Source organism: Acipenser ruthenus, chromosome 8, assembly GCF_902713425.1.
Source record: "Acipenser ruthenus chromosome 8, fAciRut3.2 maternal haplotype, whole genome shotgun sequence".
NCBI classification, from domain to species: Eukaryota; Metazoa; Chordata; class Actinopteri; order Acipenseriformes; family Acipenseridae; genus Acipenser; species Acipenser ruthenus.
The window spans coordinates 47,011,948-47,034,627 of NC_081196.1; the positions used below are offsets into that span (position 1 = coordinate 47,011,948).

A 22,680-nucleotide genomic window follows, 5' to 3' on the forward strand; every position below is an offset into this window, starting at 1 on the left:
GAGAACGTGCGTGCCAGCACTTCATCACGTGTGCAGCCGTCTACACTGTAACATTGGTAACCGTTTCCATGGGTGCCGTATTTGTTTACAATCCACATAGTTACTCTTAAACAACTAAAATGGAGTCTGAGTGAGAGGGTTAGCTCATCAGAGTACACCAGATTGCAATTCAAAGCAGGCTCATAACCCCGAGGTGGAAGAACTACCTTACGATTTATTTATAATGTGTATCTTTTTAAACTGAAGCCGCATTTATTCAACGAAAATGAGTGTGACAGCGACTCAGACAGTTCAGCATGGGGCTGGGGGTGGAAGTCTTGGATACAGACCACATCGGGTCCATGATTATTTGTATGGCAAGTAACTTTATTCTATAATGTGTCGTTCTTCATTTATTTAACATACTAATATATCATATGTGTGAGCTTAATGCGTTTTCTGAAAATATATATTCATAACGTTTTTAAAAGCAATTCTAGTAGTATTAACGAAATAGTTTTTATGGTCAGCCTATATGTATGAATGCTCTGTGGGAAATTATAACAATCTTTTGACCTTTTTGTCACTTAGTTTCCAAAAAACGTTTCTGGGCGTTTGGGGGTGGTTGTTTTTAACTGGGCCTAAAATGAAGTTGCAGTGCAAGGCTAATTATCCAGTAATTTCAATACAAATTGACACACACACACACACACACACACACAAAGGTGTAAATTGTAAATATCGACCTAATGATACTGATATGTTGTTGCTGCAGATCATGTATACACTGTTTCAAGTGAGAAGGATCATGCCAGAGCCAGCTTCAGGGCCCATGCATCTTTGGATCGTGTGGTAAGTATTATTCTCTTTGTAGTGCTTTTAACAGATTAGGCCTAATAGTGCCATCAGATTTGTGAAGTTGTAGATGCCTGAGTTACAAAATCTTAAAGTCTAAGTGGTGCAGTAGATCAATCATTGCACCTTTCAACTCTGAGCACAGCTGGAAAGAGGATACAGTATGTATTGAGACTGAAATGCTCAAGAGCTTGGTTTAAGACATCCTAGTGGGTCAGTGTAGAATCTTAGATTACTGATAAAAGCCCTTTGTTAGCCTTTGGTGAATAGCTGCTTTCAATAAACAAAGAATATATAATGTAAAAAGACAACATACCAGAAACAATGGCAACAAAGTCCCCACACTGTCTTGCAATTAGAGCACTGGTGAGCTGTAATGTATTTATCATTCCCGACTTTAATAATGCAATTGTTTTCCCAAAACAGAAAAAAGTTCCGGAGTACAAAGCAATGTTCAGTAATCTGCCTCATCATCCTCGATACACGCTGAGACTAGAGGCTACAGACCCTGTACCAGTGTTTATAGACCGTCGCTGGAGGGGCAGAGTAGAACAGCGGAGAGAAGCCCTTCATCAAATAGCAGCGTAAATATGGGAATATTTTATGTTTTTATTAAGCATCCCTGTGATGGGAGCTTATATGTTACTGAAAATCTGATGCTGCCATCACTTTCACATGTGACCTAAGATAATTGTCATACTGTGGCCATGTGACTTTTTGGTTTCCAGATTATAAACACTGAGACGTTCGCTTCATATGCTGTTCTTGAGGTCAAGTTCCATCACCTCACATTTTTGATAGTGTTTGAGTTAAATGACTTAATATTAGCAGGGCTATTATATACAGGTTAGCAGTTCATGGTAATGTGTTAGGGTCCTTGATATCTGACCTAATATGGATTCCATATTGAGGTCATGTGACCTTTCAGTTGTTATCTTACTATTTGGTACACCGGTGTATTCTATGATTTTCTCAATTTATTTCTATTACCAGTGTTGTCCAGTAAACCACCCACTGTCTTTACAGTTGATACACAATTATTTCAGACAAGTTCTACAGTAAAAACAAATGTTTACATTGTTTTAACCACTGATGCAGATCTTTTTCACATACTCATTGTAGTTCATGTTTACTAACCATGCCATTGGAAATGTAATTCCCAGGGATGCTTTGTTTTTGTTCTTAATCATTCTGATGTTTTATTTTACAGATATAACCCTGCTATCAAAATCCAAGATAGCATATGTAATCATCCTGATGTTTCAGGGAAAAATTTCTATAAATACTTTAAGCGGTAAGAAATTCAACTGGTGTAACTTTCAGTGTGATACTGGTCTTGACAGAAAGAACAAATATCCCATCCAGTCATTTTTTATTGGAAATAAATTGATAACATTGGTGGGACATCTTGCTAAATAAAATGTTGTTCAAGGATACCGATATATTAAGTAAACAAGGGGTCTGAGTGGAGTTCATGGGCAGTACATTTATAGAGATTCCTAGAAATCTATTACCGGTATCTCCTTATCTATTCAGGGAGTAAGTAAGCATACAGACCATTTGTTATAAAAAAAAATGACTTAATTAAAATGTTCCATCCTCAATAACGTAATATATGAGTGTGAAGTCTCAATTATGGTTTCACAATTTACACTTCATGCATTGTAAAGTGCGTAATTATTTTCTGTGTTTTTCTCTTTCTAGCCCTTTGATTCCGTTCTCCCAACATATCCCACCAGAAGTTGTTCTTGCAATACCCAAGTATGTCCTGTAGAATTATGTCTTGCAGCATAGATTTTTCAAATGCAGTACAGCCAATATACTATCAATCTGTTGTGTTGTTTATTGGCCAATAAACTATTTTACAGAACTGTGCAAACAATAACATAATACTGTTATTCAATGGCCATTATTATTTCAGTAGTTTAGATTCCAAGTTTGTAGGATAACTTGTGCCTGTGGCAATTATAATGGGATTCTGACAAGGATGTAAAATCTCCAGAAATCTACAGGTGCTGATGGATACTGGGAACAATCATCACAAAAGTAAAGGATTTTAAAATTCCTAATTACAAATGGAGATGTCCACGATTTCCTTATTTACCTTAACCTTCTATTGACTTTCATGAGTGTAAGACTTATTGCAGTCTAATAGCTCTACATGTGTTTTTCTAATAGAATCAGCACTAGCAATTTATATTTTTATCAGAAGGATACAGTATAACATTGCTGACAGGTACTGAAGAAATCTAAAATGCTGCGATTGCCTTTTCTTTCTCTAGAGCAGATCCCTTTGCACCTCCTGATGGCGGGAGACCTGCAACCCCACTAGTGCGTACAGTAGCTGTACAAACAGATTACAGAGAAAGCGAGGCCCAGACTGATCCCTGCACCCTAGAGTATGTAATAAGACCTGGTTCAGCTCCGGAGCTCTTGACGCTTGCTACCTTAACATGGGGTATGAATGTACTTAGTACCGCTCTGGAAATAAAAAATAATGGAAGACAAAATAAGGATCTATGGTTAAAGAAGCATATGAGACAGATAATTCATGAGACAATCATGTACTTAATGCATCTATCAAATTACCAGTACGTCTTATGCTCAGACGTCATCCCATGCATAGGCACAATTGTAAAGTTTAAGAACGCAGCACATTGTATGGTAAATAACAGTTTCTGAGGATGACCTTTGTTTTTGTTAAGTCATCTGAAGGGTGTCTATAATTGTATATGATACAGTATGATGTCATTTCTCACAGTTTGAACAGCCAGTGTTATGTGTATAATGTAATGGTTGAAATTAGTCCAGAAGCTGAATTAGAATGACACATGATTGAATAATGTCAACTTCCCTGTACATATTAAGTATCACATAATGGACCCTTTTTAAACTGCTTTATTTCATGAGTTAATTGTTTCACCCCCCAACTTTATAACACCAGGTCAAGGTCTACCATCTGGTGTGGCAGAAGTGGAGATGATAGAGCGGGCAAGAGTGAAGCGTGCCTGGGAAGCAACCCTGCCACCGCTAAATGATCTTTCACAACTAGACAAAAGGAGAAGAATGATGGATGAGATGGAAAGACAGGAGTGGGCAATCCGAGAAGCAGAAATAGAGAGGTAATAATCGGAAGCTTGCCATCCGATATCCAATCTGTTGCTCTTGAGGCAGCTGAAGAGTCTAAAGCTTCATCCACATTGGACGCAAGCGAATGTCAATCCACACCAGACGTGACTTGGAAATTATCCAAAAGACTGGAAATAAATACATGACCCTGCCCATGCATTCCTATTGGACACACTAGAGATGGGCTGTCCCATTACAAAAGAGGTCTTGTTTGGTTACCACCCTGACCTCTGGCAACTCTGTTAGAACATAAGAAAGTTTACAAACGAGAGGAGGCCATTCAGCCCATCTTGCTCGTTTGGTTGTTATTAGCTCATTGATCCCAGAATCTCATCAAGCAGCTTCTTGAAGGATCCCAGGGTGTCAGCTTCAACAACATTACTGGGGAGTTGGTTCCAGACCCTCACAATTCTCTGTGTAATAAAGTGCCTCCTATTTTCTGTTCTGAATGCCCCTTTATCTAATCTCCATTTGTGACCCCTGGTCCTTGTTTCTTTTTTCAGGTCAAAGAAGTCCCCTGGGTCGACACTTTTAGGATTTTGAATGTTTGAATCAGATCACCGTGTAGTCTTCTTTGTTCAAGACTGAATAGATTCAATTCTTTTAGCCTGTCTGCATATGACATGCCATTTAAACCCGGGATAATTCTGGTTGCTCTTCTTTGCACTCTTTCTAGAGCAGCAATATCTTTTTTGTTACGAGGTGACCAGAACTGAACACAATATTCTAGGTGAGGTCTTACTAATGCATTGTAAAGTTTTAACATTACTTCCCTTGATTTAAATTCAACACTTCTCACAATATATCCGAGCATCTTGTTGGCCTTTTTTATAGCTTCCCCACATTGTCTAGAGGAAGACATTTCTGAGTCAACATAAACTACTAGGTCTTTTTCATAGTTCCCCTCTTCAATTTCGGTATCTCCCATATGATATTTATAATGCACATTTTTATTGCCTGCATGCAATACTTTACACTTTTCTCTATTAAATTTAATTTGCCATGTGTCTGCCCAGTTCTGAATGCGGTCTAGATCATTTTGAATGACCTTTGCTGCTGCAACAGTGTTTGCCACTCCTCCTATTTTTGTGTCGTCTGCAAATTTAACGAGTTTGCTTACTATACCAGAATCTAAATCATTAATGTAGATTAGGAATAGCAGAGGACCTAATATTGATCCCTGTGGTACACCACTGGTTACCTTGCTCCATTTTGAGGTTTCTACTCTAATCAGTACTTTCTGTTTTCTACATGTTAACCACTCCCTAAGCCATGTGCATGCATTTCCTTGAATCCCTACTGCGTTCAGTTTGAGAATTAATCTTTTATGCGGGACTTTGTCAAAAGCTTTCTGGAAATCTAAATAAACCATGTCGTATGCTTTGCAATTATCCATTTTCAATGTTGCATCCTCAAAAAAGTCAAGTAGGTTAGTTATACACGATCTTCCTTTCCTAAAACCATGCTGACTGTCTCCCAGGATATTGTTAACATATAGGTAATTTTCCATTTTGGATCTTCTTATAGTTTCCATAGGTTTACATATAATAGAAGTCAGGCTTATTGGTCTGTAGTTACCTGGTTCGGTTTTGTCTCCCTTTTTGTGGATCAGTATTACGTTTGCTATTTTCCAGTCTGTCGGTACAACCCCTGTGTCAAGAGACTGTTGCATGATCTTGGTTAGCGGTTTGTAAAAAACTTCTTTCATTTCTTGGAGTACTATTGGGAGGATCTCATCCGGCCCAGGGGATTTGTTTATTTTAAGAGCTCCTAGTCCCTTTAACACTTCTGCCTCTGTTATGCTAAAGTTATTTAAAATTGGATAGGAACAGGTCGACATATGGGGCATGTTGTTCGTGTCCTCTTTCGTAAAAACCTGTGAAAAGTAATCATTTATTGTATATGTATTTGCTATTTTTTTTCTTCATCTATGATTTTGCCATTTGTGTCTCTTAGACATTTAACCTCCTCTTTGAATGTTCTCTTGCTGTTATAATATTGGAAAAACATTTTGGAATTGGTTTTAGCCCCCTTAGCAATATTGATTTCTATCTTTCTCTTGGCCTTTCTAACTTCCTTTTTGACTTGTGTTTGCAGTTCCAAGTACTCTTTCTGTGTACTTTGTTTTTGGTCCCTTTTAAACGCTCTGTAAAGTGCCTTTTTTCGCTGAATATTTTTTTTAATTGATCTATTAAACCATTTTGGCCATTTTGTTTTAGATTTAGATTTGTCTACTTTTGGGATGTAATTGTTTTGCATTACCTTAGCTTTAGTCATTATTTTTGGGGTTTATAAAGGTAAACCCCAAATAAAGGGTTAGACTTGTAAAATCTATAGATCAGAGTTATTTAACATCCCTATATATCCAACAGTTTTATTGTTATCATTATTATTAGTATTAATTGTACAGATGTAGTTTTTAATTTCATGGTACCAGTAGTAGTTGTCTGATTTGAAGCCAGGTACATCTCCAGCTGTCAGAAGACATATGGACAATAGTAATAGTATAGTTGAACTGACATTTTCAACAAAATTATTTTATTGTTATACATTTATATATACAATTTATTGCAATCTCAATTGTTTCTTTACAAATTCCTTCTTTATTCCTTTTTGTTTATTCACTTTTTAAAGTATTTTAAAGTGCAACATTATTATTATTATTATTATTATTATTGTTATTATTATTATTATTATTATTATTATTATTATTACTACTACATTGTTGTTAAGCACTACATAATGACCTTCTTCTTCTTCTTCTTCTTATTATTATTATTATTAAAATCTGTCTTATTATGCTCAGGTTACTTTTATTTAGTTTATCCTTTTAAAACAGTCCAGTGAACTTGACAGAAAATGTTTTATAAATATGGCTCATAATCTTCAAAACGTTATTTATCATAAAAACGAACAAACCAAAAAAAAAAAAAAAAAAGCCATAGCTTAAAATTAGGTCACATGTTTAAGTTATATGAATGCGGGATGTTTTTTGTGTCATTTTTAAAAGCCAGCAAGTGCCCATTTTTCCATTAAATGCTGGATATGTTAGACTGCATTTATGCTCCAGTTTATTTTTGCTTATTAATAAACCTATTTTTATGCGACTTGCATAATTGGAAAAGAAAATGTCTCTGCTGCTAAATGCACTGCCTGCAAGCCACCCAGGCATTGTCTTTCTTCTGGGTGTCTTTGTAGTTCAATTTGCAATCATGTAATAATGGATACTGCTGCACCTCATAAATTAAATTTTCTGTTTTGAGGCGTGACTTGTTTTGAGGCATGTGTTTTACGTGTGTCAAGGGTGTTAACCTTGCTTCTGATTGGTCAGTTTCATTCCAGTCGTGCAACGAAAAAAAAATAAATAGAAACAGGTTCTATTTTAGTGACGCAAAATTTTCTCAAAGCGACGTTGCTCGCTGCTGGTGTGGATACTCCCATTTGGCTGCAGTGACTTCTAAATTATTCACTTGAGTCGCTCGCGTCCAGTGTGGATACAGCTTTATCCTATGTGACCTTTTAAAAGACACTGGGTCAACAGTAATGATATAAATAGAGGCAGATCTAAGTACCTCCCTTTAAGACTATTAATCCAGCTGTTATTACTCTGGGGTCTTTTTAACAAAATTAAATGCAAAATGTGGAACAAATGAGGTCTGCCATAGAACCCAGTGTATTGTCCAATATCTCTGTAACATTATTTGACCTTGGTTTAATGGTCATTTGTGATCATGTTGACAATTGAAACTGCCCTAATTGTTCATTTAATTGGTCAGATCAATATGTGGATTACTTGCATCAATTCAACCAGTATGTGGCAGGAAATATTAATGTATTTAATACAGTAGCTTCTTCACTTGCAAAATTGAAATGAGAAAAATATTATTTATAAACCTGGCAAATATATTGGCAATGGAGGGTTCTGTGTTGTCTTGTCTTGTCTTTACCAAAAGTATGAAAATATAACATAACCTGAATATTTTGGCTCAGTTGTTTGGAATGTATGTAATGGGTACTAGGCCATAGTATTATCATTTATATAACAGAGTCCAAAACTGCACACAGCGTATTATGTATATTATTTTGAAAAATAATTTCTGTGTCTGTCCTTTCCTTGGCTCAGTTGCATCACAGTGTTTCACATTTTATAAAACAAATTGTAGCCCTGCTTTGAGTTCATTCACAACAACAAACAGTAGAACTGAGAAACTACTGCGTGTCCAGGCTTGTTTTCAATTTAACATTGATTTTCCATGATAAAGGGCCTTACTTTTCTCGTTCTCAGCAGAGTGGAACTTCCGTGTGCTTTTTACATTTTTTTTTGTTTGTTTTTTTGCCAGCAGAGGGAAGCAGTGGGCTCCAGATAGTTTCTGCTGCACAGCACTGTTGGCTGTTCATTTAATTTATCTTGCTGGTGGTTTATCATTTAGAAACTGTTTAGTGATTGGTGTCTTTTTGTTTCCAATGACAACCAGGTTGCAGGAGGCCCGTCTGGAGGTGCTGAAGAAACTCCTCAAGCAGCGTGAAGATAAGCAACAGGAAGCAAACACAAAACGTCTCGACAACCTCTGGTCCAAACACCAGCATAAGAAGGAGGAGAAAATCATGAGAATTCGTAATAACCACATCAAGGGTGTGCAGGGTGTTACTTACTTTATTTGATTACAGTAATCTGGTCCTATCCTACAAATCCTCAGAATATATTGCATGTCAATACTTTAAGCAAGCCCCCACCTGAGTCTCAGCTCCAGTAGGTTGTGACTTTTAAACACGTGAACAGACTTGTTTAAATTCAGGTTAAGACTGGGTTGAAACTTGTTAAGGACATTATTTAGTAAGTTACTGAAAGTTTAACCTGAGGGTATATGGAGGCTCCCTTTCTGTCTTTTGTCTGACTATCAGTATGGCAATTTCTGTATTGTTTTTTGTTGAGATAACTAAATAGGATTAAACTAAGTTAAGGCATTTTTGTTTGCTTAAATATTATAGTCGGGGAATATAGAGGTTTGGGGGTTTTACTATTTCATGATACTAATAGCTCTAATATTGTATTTATACATGTATGACTTTAACATTCTGTAATTCAACTATATATCTATATTTCAAGAAGCTGCTGTCAGTTCTAGTCTCGAGTTTGAGTTTGTAACAGTCAGTAAACTTCTGTTTCTGGATAATAATAAATGTATATTTTTTTCTAGCTATAAGGAAACTAACTGGAAAGATGACGAATGTTGAGGGGAAACTGGAACGGCGTGACTTCATTAAAGAGTATGCGGATTATGGTTCACAAACATATGCCCCACTATCTCGGATTGGTTTTTTTCCAGATCGTAACTCTGAGCGATGTGTTGTGAAAAGCCGATTCCTTAGTTCTTTTGAAGGTAAATTATTTTCCTTTTGCTGACCTTTTAATAAATAGGTGCTTGGAAAACTTGACAAATGCACCTCTCATCTGAGAACCTGGGATGTTCTTTAAATATGACTTTCACTGTTACGCGTATCCAGCTGTATGTTTTCCACACTATAGGTAACAAGCTGCAATCAGGCTTTCACAAACTGTTTATTGTAAAAATAAAATCTTGCTGTCAGTCCAGTCTTGAAAACACCAACATCTGTTTTTAATAGACAGCTTCCTTTTTTCCTCGTTAGAAAGTAAAATATATATATTTTTGTAATACTTATCCAGTCAAATTTCTATTGTTAAGGCTTGTTGGAACTGGAATCATCCCTTCCGGATTTTGTCACGCAGCCACGGATAAAAGCCCCAAAGCCCAAAACTAACACTGGGTTCATCAAGCGAGCTGCACGTCGAGAACTGGAGTTGTCAGAGATTCATCAGGTAATGTCATGATAACTTGAGGAAACATCAAGTTACAAGGATTTATCGGGGGAAATGCTTGTCTCCAAATACAGTACACGTAATACATCTGTTTATCGCTATAAGGGGGGCAAATGCTTTGGACTTTACTTTTGTAAAGGTCCTGTGTTTTAAATAAGCCAGTTCTGTGCTACTAGGATTTGGAATCCCATTGAAAGCGAATGGCAGAGAGATTTAATTAAATGATAGCTACAGGGATTGACCCTTCAAGGTAATGGCCAAGTGAAAAAGACAGGTTTAGTGGTAACACAATGTAGTTACCTATCATTAAGATTCCCTGGGATCCTGTATCAGATTATCTGAATATGCTGACAGTACTAGCTTTTTGGACAATTGCAGTCACTGTGTGGTAATGAGGAAATGTAGTTTTCTTGGTGAACTACTTAAGCATCCCTATGAGGGGAGTGTCTATGAATTAGCTGCAACTACAACAGATTTATACAGTACAGAGTGTTAGATTTGGAACTTGTGGAGGGAAAAACATTGTGCATTTTAACTGTAGGCTCTGAAAGATGAGAAGACAAAAGGTGAAGAGAAGAAGCCATTGCGGTTCCTGCAGAAGATAGAAAAACCAATTCCACGTCCCACAACTCCTACTATTCGAGCACCACCTGAGGTAACATCCATTGAAACATGATATTGTATCACAAGTCCTATATGAAAATGTAAATTAAACAAGTAAAAACACATACATTCATAATGGTTAACTGTTATTACTAAGTTAGAAAAGCTTCGGGAGTTACTTAATACTTTTTTTTAATTTAAATAAATAAAGTTTCATATTCATAAAACTTACTATATATCAGAATATGTAATATCTGAGCACATATTTAAAAAATATATATAAAACATTTTTAACGTGTAAGTGTTCCCCATTAGTTCCCTATTGTTCTTTAACTGCTGTTGCAAAAATGAAGGATTAATGCGTTTTTTTTTTTAATTCATCAGGGAGAGGAGGAGAAAGAACTTGCAGTAATTTACCTGCAGAAACTCTTAAGAGGACGAGCCATTCAAAATATGGTGAGTCATTTTTAATTAGTATTCTTGGCTAAAAGGATTTACATACTACCACCTCCTTAATAAGCAGGACGTATAAAAGGTCACGCGAGAATGCAAATCCTATTATCAAAATATACTCAGCTAAAAATTAAAAATAAATATAAATGTGATGTTAAAGGGTTTTAATGTATACAAAATACAGCAATACAGTGATTAATTACTTACTATAAACTATAATGGATTTCAGTGGTAAACTGTTGGGATTTCTATGCACGTTGGGCTAATCTGTCAAGTGTCCCAAAATAGCCTTTGCAACGTTACTATACTAAATAGTTACAAAGCAAGCTTTCTTCCACTGTAGGTGTCTGATGGTAGAAGAAACATAATAATTTATTATTCGAGTTTAAAAAAAAACAAACAAACAAAAAAAAAACAGTATGTGACCTGAAAGTTAGCAGCAAAACATATATCCTTAGAAACCAGTACCTCACAACAAGGAAAAAATCCATTAAAGAAATGTAAGTAAAAATTACCCATATAGCCTATAAGAAACCACAGTCATTAATTCCACACAGCCAATTGCCAGATTCTGCTGAGTCAACATCCCGGTTTGAACAATTGCCCCACCCCAACTTTTAGCTGAAAGTCAAATTTTCACCATTAATTTCTGTTTTTTAACAACCATACGCTAATAATGCCGAGGGGAAATATCGCAGCTCGCGTGAATAGAAAAAACTGCCTAGAAGTAGTTGCTCTGTGCATTGAATGATTCAGGTTAGGGTGAGGGTGAGGGTTATCTTCAGAGCAGATGATACAGACTCTACAGTCTGATTGATTACGCTTTCCTGTTACAATCCATATTTTAGATTTTTTCTTCTTTTTTGTAACTCGGGCACCATTTTTTGTATTGATCATTTTAATGCTATAGTGCTACTTTGGGATTTATGATTGTATGTTGTGTTTTCACACTAGACACTGCAATTTCTTACTAGCAGAGATTATGTAAAGCCCTTTATTTCACATGTTTTATATGTTTTCTAAATGTAGCAACTTTTATTTTAGCGTTTTTCAGAGACAAATGTGGTTTTTCATGACGTGGTTTTGCACTGGAGACAATAATGCCTGTAATTTCACTCCTGCCTGAGTTAATGTCCCCCCACACACACACTTTTGCCTTAACAACAACTTTACGCCTTCCTGGGCGTTGACTCGGCAGAATCCGGTATACTGTACTGGTAATTGAAAGTCCATTACAAAGGTGTACATTTATTTGCTTTTAGTTAAGGGATAAGTTAAATTAGACATACATAGTTAAAACGTGTTGTTTCAGTGTATAATAACCAACTGCTGTATTTTCATGCCAATTAATAACCTCTGTCCACTGTCCAAATACTGTAATAACATATCTTTCTTCTCCTGATAATGGGAGCAGTCATTTCTTCTATCTCTCTCCAAACACAACTGAATACACGGTTCATACTGTGTTCTCACTTTAAATAGTTTAACTGCTCTTACTAAGTTTTTGTTGTTGTTCTTTCAGAAAATGGGACAGTATTTCTCAGTCAGTTATTCTGTATAATTTAACTTGCCAGAGTGTGCAAGCTCTACCCCAATTATGCTACTTCTTGTGTCTTGTTAGTTATCCTTTTACTTCAGCGTGTATTTCTTTTGATACAGTTTTGAATAAAAAGTATATTGCACATTAAAAGGATAATCAAGCCGTTGTTCCTCTTTGAACTTTTTCAGATGTTTGAAGGCAAAGAGAAGCGTTTGGAGTTGATTCAGGAGCTCCGGACTACACATGCTCTGCAGGAGGATAAACAACTGTTGAAGAAAGCTGAGAAACAGATCACACTGGCATTACAGCGCCAAAGAGACATGCACCAGCACAAGGTGAGAGCAAAACACATTTAGATTTAGCAAAGTAATACAACTTCTTACCAATGCACACATAGTAAGTTAGTAAAACAATGCTGTGATCTTAAAAAAATCCCTATTTGCAGTCAATATTCCTGATGAAGGATTGATTTGCTATTTGGTCTTAATCTTCTTTCAGACACAACCTTGAGAAAGATAGAGTACAATATAACAAGTGCTGCTTAATTTCTCTGTTTAAGTTGTCTTGTTGCAAACTACTCACCTTGTGTAATTAAGGTAGAATAATTAAATCATACTTATTATTTAAAAATAATAACTAAATAAACAGTTTTTTGTGCCTCTTCTAGTTGTCGGTCATTGAAAGCCACCAGTCAAATTTAGAAGGGGGCATTCTGGCAGACATGTTCGACTTCCTCTCCAAGGAGCTGGTTCGACTGCAGGAAGAGCGACGTATCCATGCATTTGCCATGCTAGCAGAGAGAGACAGGAGAATTCGGGAGGCTGAGGAGAGCGGCCGTCGCCAAGTAGAGGAGAGGCGCAGACGTGAAGAGGATGAGATTTTCAGACAGGTTAGTGTGTCTTACAAACGAAACCTATGACAGCAGGACTACAGTATATGGTGTACTTTTTAATATCGTTTTCTTAATATGTCTACACTTTTAACTCTGAAGTGTGTCGTATTCTTAATGAGTTACAACAAAGATATCAAAACTGCAATGACCAAAAATAGGACTCTGTGCACACATATCTTTCTGTATATCCAGCAGAGCACTTAATAATTCAAGCCTATAACATCACCACTTTCATTTGACAACAACGTTATTAATAGTATGTGTAAATGATTGTCTAAAGAGCTCATACACTCATGGGCTTGTATGCGGGACTATTGTACAAAAGAGCTGAAGAGACAGCAAAAAGTGAACTTGCAATGCTGGTGCAGACATATAAACAGCCCCCACGCCTTGCATTTACACTTAGCTTCAGCTGTGGGGGAACTTATACTTACAAAGGTAAACAAGATGAATTGCACATCAGAAAAGCACTGACATGTTTACGCAGATATGTTATTATATTGTTGCTGTTGCTTTGTATTTAAGACTTGTGTATTTGAAAAGTTTACATTCCTTTAAGGTTGTCCAGGTGCACCAGGAAAGTGTTGAATCATATCTGGAAGATATAATTCTGGGTACAATTGAGAAGACAGCAGATGAACAAGCCAGGGATGAGATTCACAAAGTGGCTGAGGAGGTCAATCATATTGCTTACGAAATGGAGAAAACGTATGTATTTTCATGCTATAATCATAATTGAAGAAATCAGTGAAAGCATGTCCCCAGGGCTCCCATGATGACCAGTTTTGCAGGATCATCAACTGATTTTCATGCAAAATAGTTAACCATAACATTGATTTAAAATGAAATGCACCAATTTAAAACTAGCTATTGGCAGGAAGTTTTATTTGTCCGTGTTTAAGGCAGAGAAAAGGACCTCAGTGAGGCCTGTGACGGCCCCTATCTCACACCACTCTGTTAGTATCTGTCTTTACAATGATTTATTTAGACTGCAATTAATACAGTAATCCACATATCTGCCCTAGCCGTTTATCCGCCACGATCAACCTCTTCAGCAACGTTAGATTATTATTGAACAGAGAAGATTAGTTCAGATATTGTAGATCCTACCAAAGTTTCCGTACACTGTGTTGTATGTGATCCATGCGCTGCCATTGCTTGTAGTGTCACACGAGTTGTTCAATGTGTTGATATGTAAATAAATCCTGTTCGCCTGCGGGGTATATCAACTTCAACCTCCGTCTCGATCTCCTGCCTGTCACTCAGCAGTGAATGCACGCACCCACACGGCAGACGGCTACCCTGTCACAAGCATTAATACCCAGTATCTTTCTAAACAAGGGGCTTAGGGGAGCTCCCCACTAAAAGCGGAGTCTTAAAACAATAATTGTGTGAGTAATTGTTACAGCTTACTCTGGTCCCACCGCAGTCGGATATGCGATGAATTACTGTATATGAATATATTGCACCACCAGGTGGCAGACTTCAGTTGTGTATGAGCAGAAATATTTCTATAGGTAGTTATTTCAAAGTCTGAAAGCAGAAATGCAACATGTGTGTTGGTTTAGTATTGCTAGATTATTTTGTTGGACTTCAACAGAAAGGCATTTCCAAGCAACCAACAAGTAAATAAACGGAGCAGCCAATATTACTAATCTGACAGCAAAGTAAATAAATACTGTCATCAGAAAAGGATCTATCTGTGATCCAAACTAGGCTGACAAATGCAGATGTACTGTCATTTCAGCACAATGTTTATTTTTCATCAAAGTAAGATGGTAAGAGGCTTTTTTTATTTTGCTAATCGCATATGTAGCGATCGAAATGAGATATTATATTGTAGCTCTGCCACTTCTAGTAGAGACATAGGCTTGCTAACGAAAAGCCCAGAAAAAAAGGAGTAACAGGTCTGTACTTAGTAAAATGACCAGTACCATGGAAACTGATGTTATTAAATTGAAGGCCTCTTCTCTTCTGCACTTTCAGGCTAAAAGCCAGTGAAGCAGAAAAACTAAAAGTAAATGGCACAGTCCATTAGATCCATTAAATACTTAAATATTTTTAAACTGTAAAGATTAATTCCACGATAGTAATCTAACCAGTTCTGTTTTGTCACCAGCCGGACACATCTTCAGTCTGAAGAAATTGTTGCAGAGCTGGTGTACAGTTTTCTCATCCCTGAAGTACAGAAAATTACTGTCAGAGATAGAGGTGGGTACTATGGGGCACACCAGTCTGGAAACAGATATGGGGTTACAAGAAGTATTTTATAAATTGTAGATCAATAGAAAACAACAAAAAACCACATATGGCTCAGTTATTTAGTCTCAATCAGCAGCAAAAGACAGCTCTTTTTGTAATAGTCTTTGTCTTTTTCCTTCTTTTTTAAATTCTTATTTGTTCTTCATTGTCCTATGAAAGTACTCCACTTATGATGGTGTTTTAACTTGCATTTAAATTCCTTTCCTGTACCAGTGAGGCAGTCCCAGCGTAAGCACCTGCTTGCAGCGCACAGAATAGTCCATGCTGCGACTGAGACCAGCCAGGGGGTTACTGAGAGGCTGGACTCCCCTGCTACTAGTGCTGCAAGAAAAGTGCTAGAGGAAATATTAACACAGACTGAGACTGACAGTGAGCCTTCATGGTGAGTTTTTCTGTCAAGTCTACTAATACTATCACTACTAGTTTCTTCAGTATACACTAGTAGCTAATGATGGTAGAACAGAACCCAGTGTTATCAGTTCCCAGCTACAGAAATTGAAGATGCATGCTGCATCTTCAATGGCACCCCCTCCCGAAACAGACACGCTAAATATTATCAACGCGTACAACCAACTGGTGGAAAAAGCATTGTCAGAGATCTAATCTCTAATGTTATTTCATGTTCACTATTTGTGTTAATCGGGTCACTGTAAATGTGATAAAAATACCTAAGTTAAAAAATCTGTTTAGTGTTAAAATCATTTAAACCATATAAAGAGCATGGCTCAGCTGCAATTTTACATTGTATGTCCTGTTTTATGTTTTTTGTTAGTGGATCCAAATATCACTGTTAAGTATATTGACATCAGACCGTAGCCTTGAGTTCATAATGAATTGTAAGTTAGCTCATTCCTAATGCTTTAAAAACCACAGTGAATATGCTTATCTTCAGTAAGTTTTGTCCATATCGCAGCAATTATCTTTTCAATATATTCCAAAGCATCTTGATATTTTTTTATTCACACATCATAGGTAATAAACTAGAGATTTTTTTTTTCTACTCTGGAACGTTTTTTTTTAGGAGAGAAATATGTTGGGTTTTTTTTCCAAACATTTCAGTGTTATCCAGTTTGTACTCCCTGCTGCAACACTGTTGGTTCTCTGGTTGAAATGAGTGGCGTATTGTGAAAATGTTGAAATGTCTTGCCCAGTTCACCCATGATGTATGATTCAAAATTTAAAAAGAGTTGGCAATATGTTTAAAAATATAAGACTGCAATACAGACAACACAGGACACAACAAAGTTAACGTAATGCGTTATTGTAAACTTTGCAGGGTGTTCTGTAACACTTTAATCCAGTTTGCCTTTTCTTTTTCAGATCATCTTGGTGGATGATAGCTCATCATGTAGAAAAGGAAATCTATGTCACTTCAAAACAGGAAGTGCATCTTGCTTCCATGACAGCCTGTCTCAAAGTAAATACCCAGGAAATCTGTTTAATGTCATAAACATAAAAATAAAGCAATACATTTGATTATTTGCCATTACATTGTTCTTAATTTATTGTAACCTTTTTGTTTTATATGAGAGCGAGGTGTTTCTATGCATGCCACAGTTAAATAAGTTCTCAACAGTTAATACTGATTTCTCATCTTGTGATACTTGCTCTCCGATGGTCGCAGTAAGGAATAATGAAGGCACATCATTAAGCAATGCTTGCAAATGTGCTGTACAAATTCTCCTGCTGTACATCTTTAATGTCAAATGACCAGACTTGTTACTGAAAGACCACATTTAAACACATGTGCTTGTATTCAAGGATTGAAGCCGCTCTAGCATTCTTTTTTGTTATGTATACAAGGTCTCTTTGTACACTATTCTTTACATTTTCTAATTTATTTTGCAGAAAACACTGAAGCTGCTTTTTAGATGCGTAATACGATTTCATATTGTATGTGTTTATTTTTGTAATTTACGTTCATAGCCAGATGCGCTTAACTCCAATTTGCATGTGTAACCTGGTAAACACCCTTTACTAATATGCCCCTTATTGTTTAAAGATATATTTGTATAAATATGTAACGCAGGATGGAAAGGTTTGGTAAAATTGTTTTCTGTCTGCGGTCGGTTTGTTTATAAACTGACCTCAGCCACCTCATAAACATGTTAAAAAGATAAAGCTCTAACAAACCATATACAGTATATTCACAATTGATCATTGAGACAACAGGAACCAATGAAGTGCATATGCATATTCTTTAGGTATTACATTTAAATGCCATACGTAATTCATATTTTTTTCCAATGTGTAAAACACCCAGTACCCTGCTGATAGCCAGCGGCCCTCCATCCTGTGGTCTAAGAGTATACAATGACCACGGACTCTTTTTTTATAAGCATTTAATAATTTGTGCATTCTTCATTCCATGTAAGGGACTTTGGCTCCAGGGAGGCAGGTAACAGCCCTGTTTAAGGTATCTTTATGGCTAAAATGACTGTCGACAGAGCGTATTATTGAGTCACCTACTAACACACCTCAACCCTGTTTTTACCCACTACGCAGTCATCATTGCTCAATGCCCGAAATCTATTGGATAAATCTAATTTGTATAGCATTGTGCTCAAAAGTTGTTCTTTTGGAAAATATAATGGAAGTTGTTGTGAAATCAATTAATTAGATTCGATCACATGCTACAAATCACAGGTTGTTCAAAGTGTTTCTAAACGAAGTGAATGCACAATATGTGGACCTTTCCTTTCACACAGAAGTGAGGTGGCTCAGCGCTGGCAGTGTGTTGAAACGTTTTTTCGTTTTAAGGGAGGAGATTGACATCTTTGTGAAAGAGAAGGGAATGCAAGTGATCATCAGTGGGTTATGGGTCTTGTCTTTTTGGTTGATGTAACTGACTATTTGAATAACCTTAACATGAAATTGCAGGGCAAAAACCATGTGATTTCCCATTTGTATGATGCTGTCACAGCCTTTGAAACCAAGCTTAAACTTTTTTGCCATAAATCCAACCATGTACACATAGACTATGGAAGATATGAAGAATACTGTGCTGAGTCTTTTGTCTGTGTTCCACGGCAGGTTTCTGGACCTCAAATCCAAAGAAAACAACATCAAATTATTTGCTAAGCCTTTTTCTGTAACTGTTGAAGACTTGCCTGAAACGTTACAGCTTGAATTGATTGAACAGCAGTGCTCTAAGGAGCTAAAGGACACATTTAATAACATTGCCCTGCAGGAGTTTTATGCTAGTTTAGATGTCTGCTTTCCTAACATGAAACAGCATGCACAGAGAACGTTCACTGCATTTGGAAGCACATATATTTGTGAACAAACATTTTCTCTGATGAAACTCAACAAATCCCAGCACAGAAACTGCCTCTCTGATACTCACCTGAGAGATGTTTTGACTGTATGTGAAAGCTGATGTTAACAAGATCATAAAACAAAAAAGTCAAGTTCACAAGTCTCACTGAAATGTTAGGGGAGCACTCTTCCTTTCTTGTTCATTTTAAAATAGAAGTTGAATAGAGGGGACATACTATTTCTTGCTTTGCTGAAATTATTTAATGTAAATTGGGCTTTCAGTGGTGTTCTAGAGTCTACAGTTATGAGATGAAACTGCATGGCTATGTAAATTGTGAAATTCATTTTATTGTGTGTTGTGTAGCCCTCTAGCCTTCTTGAGTAAGTCAACGTGGCCCACAGTAGGAAAAAGTGTGGCCAGCCCTGGTCTAGCTAATATCACAAACTACTACCAGGGATTTAAAAAAATAAATTAATAATTGGCCCAAGGCAATTATAAAACAATATATAGTATTTTAAATAATTAAAACAAGGAAAATATAAATCAATCAGTAAATAGTAAAGTAAATGCAGAAATAATAAAAAAAAATACTTAAGCTACTGTAAGGTGGGTGATTGCCATCATGTGTTAAAATAAAATTACATATTTAATAAATGGAAGTGCTCAGCAGATAAGATTTATTATTTATGATGGCTTGCACAGCTCATCCAGTTCCTAGTAGCTGGTTGATCTCAGAACTTTGTCAAGTTACCTTCTTTAAGTATCCAGGTGGTTCTGACTGAGCAGCATAACTACATATCCCATTCCATACCCTCACCACTCTCTGTGTGAGGAAGTGTCTCCTTTCCTCTGTCTCCATTTAATTCCCACCTGTGTCCTCTGGTCCTGGTTTTAGTGCTGCACTTCAAGTATTAGGTTAGGGTGACTACATCATTTCCTTTTAAGATTTTAAAGACATCAGTCATGTCCCCCCCTAATTCTTCTATGTGCCAGGCTAAATACTGTGGATTCAGTTCTTTCAACCTATCTTCATAGCAGTCCTTTAAGCCCTGGGATTAGTCCGGTTGCTCTTTGTTGGACTCTCCAGGCCAGGGCCACACTGTGGTGACCAGAATAGGACACAGTACTCGAAATGCACCTGCATGTAACATAACACAGATTTAAGGACATGTTGAATAATACATAATTCAGAATTGCCATTTTGGCTTTTAACACATGAAAAAACAGAAGGATACTTTAAAAATACAGCAATTGTGAAAGCTTGTAATGCAGTGTAAACATCTGATGGTGTTCTGACCGTGCAACTTCCCATCGGGAGATATTAAAGCTAGACTGATGTAACAAACTATGGGTGATTACTTTATATGAATTATCATGTTATGCACGAATGTAAGAATTGGCTTTCTGTGGTGGTGTACTTTTTTCTTTCAAGTAGCATATATCTATAATCGGTTTTGCGATATATTTTAATATAAAATGTATACACTATTGCAGTTTTGTTAGAGGACACATTAGTTTATCTCTAATGTAATCACAGTTTTATATATAGACTGCCCCTGTTTTCATTTATGTCCCAAATTCTGGGCCGCTTTGCTTTTCAGATAATGTCCCAAATTCTGGGCTGATTTGGTCTTTAGATAACGTCCCAAATTCTGCATTTTCGAATTCAGGCCAGTTTTTGAGATATTCTGCTTAGCTGACAGCCGAGTTTCTAAGTCATGCATGCACAGTTTACCATAAACTGGACAATTAATTCATTTAAGAGTAACCCTTAGTACATGAATCAAAGTTAATGTATTTTTTACTCTCACCAGAAAACATTTAGGAACATGGTATACCAAAAAAGGACATTGGAAGGAAAGGTTATACAACAGTAGATATTGCAGTACTACTCGCACTCTGACTGTCAACAAAGTAGGGATTGCATATTACTTGTTCAAGAGGAGGAAATAAAGAAAACAGTAGCCATGTCACGGTGAGTAATTTAAAAGCCTGAGGAGTTATTGAGCAATGTATCATGCGTCTGCATTGCTTGTGCAGGAATAACCGTGCTGGGGCATTGACAACAGGTTTCTTGAAAACGGTATTCTTTCAATGTTGCAGTTGAAATGACCCTGCATAATCTGCAGTTGATTGAAAACATTGCTCTCCATATACCGGTATTGTTCTCTAAAGAAATTATTCATTATTGTCCACAATTAATTGTGACTTGTGACTGTCTATGTCTGTGTTAACAGCCAGCTGCGCATTTTTTTATCGTGTTTCTTGTCTTTCTTATAATACGTAAAGGTGGAGCTAGATTGTTTAGAATAGATACAAAAATAAAAACACCATGCAGCCAATGACTAGTAAAAAGTGTGACGTAACGTACGGTAAGTATATACGTTTTGCACAACAGTAAACATGTTTTTAGAAATTTATTTGCAGAGTAAATCGCCATTTATGAACAGAGGTACGTCGTTGTAGTATATGCATGCGTTTTATGTATCCAGTTTGTATATTTTCTAAGGCATTATAATATGCATTTGTTATGGCTAGACTACTGGACGAGGTAAATCGTGATATATTCGTAAATAAAACAGACATTCGTTCGAAACACGGTAGTCGGCTCTGCAGTTAATCATTTGACAACAAATCTGTTTGTCAGTATACGTTAATTTGCCATAGAAGCATACGCGAACTGAGAATTCTTTAGTTCATGAAGCACGAAGTCTGCGTCAGAGCATGCGTACACATGTACTCCACCGTATGGTATAGGGCTTCTGGTTTTCGGTTTTTATTTTCCATCTCTCGCCCTCCCTTTAACCCTAAATTAATAGTTGTTAAGCCTTAACTGAATACCAGATTGTTTAAATTAGCGACGCAGTACTAGAAAGTAACGCGGTGGAAATTAATAAACTGAATTCGGCGACTAGATACAGAACGAAAGGTTCAAATAGAATCAGGTTAGATCAGTGCATGTAGTTTGTTAACTCAATCAAGATATGAGGGTAAAAAGAAGCAACTTCCTTTGGTAATTAGTGTTTGATTAAGAAAGCAAATCTGCTCAAAATATGTGGACATCAGCCATCTTTCGCAAAGCTCCAGAAGTAGTTTGTTCCTGTTGGCACTAAACAAAACAAGGATTTGCAGGTGTGTCTTTATTGTTTTCTTACTTTATTCAATGCACTTATGCCCTTTTGGCACTGGCTATATCTCATCAAGACCACTCATTTGATATGTTGCACTTATAGAAGCCCAAATTGAGCCCTCAGTTTGATCTATGGATGTGATCTGGATGCATTTGTATGAAATCACAGTAGACAATCCTGAACATAATCTGTGTGACGTGTTTACATGTCAAATAACACAGAATGTAATTTAATTTAAGGTTTATTCTAATGAGAATTACATTTATTTAAGTACTGACAGACACTCAACAGTGTAGTTTTCCAGCAGCTCATTTTTGTCTGTTTCTTTACACTAACCTGTGTACCCCACTATATGAAAGAGAGGCTTGTAAGGTATAATTAGCAGGTGGTGCTGGGTTGGGCTGCAGGTGTGTAGTGACCATCAGATGATTCATGTAAAATGACCATCAAACTCTTGTTTTTGCAGGAGGTGTGTGTCAGAAATAGACCTGCTGTCATACATCTGTGGCTACTGGTACAGCATGACGATGGCTGTTGTGTCTAGCTGTGGTTATGCACTGATCAGATCAATCATCGAAAAGATATGCAAGCAGCAAAGGCTGGACTATTACTGTAGTTAATAGTTTACCCACTTTATTGTTATGGATTATACTGCAAGCTGCTCATAAATGAAGATGTGCACGTTTGACCCTTACCATACTGTATGTGTGTAACTGAATGTAAAATAGATTACATTTT

The 22,680-nt window shown here is 36.6% G+C and overlaps 1 protein-coding gene across 1 annotated transcript; it reads left to right on the top strand.

Moving 5' to 3' along the window:
• Positions 1 to 17,606, top strand: cfap91 (cilia and flagella associated protein 91). Its single transcript, XM_034012338.3, has 18 exons — positions 1 to 356; positions 755 to 831; positions 1,261 to 1,418; positions 2,045 to 2,128; positions 2,539 to 2,595; positions 3,117 to 3,292; positions 3,779 to 3,956; positions 8,439 to 8,596; positions 9,162 to 9,344; positions 9,669 to 9,802; positions 10,344 to 10,457; positions 10,790 to 10,861; positions 12,587 to 12,733; positions 13,066 to 13,287; positions 13,850 to 13,998; positions 15,410 to 15,501; positions 15,766 to 15,934; positions 16,873 to 17,606. Coding segments are annotated over exons 1-18 (2,262 nt in total). The 5' UTR covers positions 1 to 265; the 3' UTR covers positions 16,874 to 17,606.
• The last annotated feature ends 5,074 nt before the right edge of the window (positions 17,607 to 22,680 follow it).

What these genes read in the sequence shown, in the direction of transcription:
- cfap91 (XM_034012338.3), top strand. Translation starts at nt 266, where the DNA reads ATGAGTGTGACAGCGACTCAGACAGTTCAGCATGGGGCTGGGGGTGGA. An exon ending in GCCCTTCATCAAATAGCAGC is followed by an intron (nt 1,419 to 2,044) that starts GTAAATATGGGA and finishes TTTATTTTACAG; the next exon opens with ATATAACCCTGCTATCAAAA. An exon ending in CTATTCGAGCACCACCTGAG is followed by an intron (nt 10,458 to 10,789) that starts GTAACATCCATT and finishes TTAATTCATCAG; the next exon opens with GGAGAGGAGGAGAAAGAACT.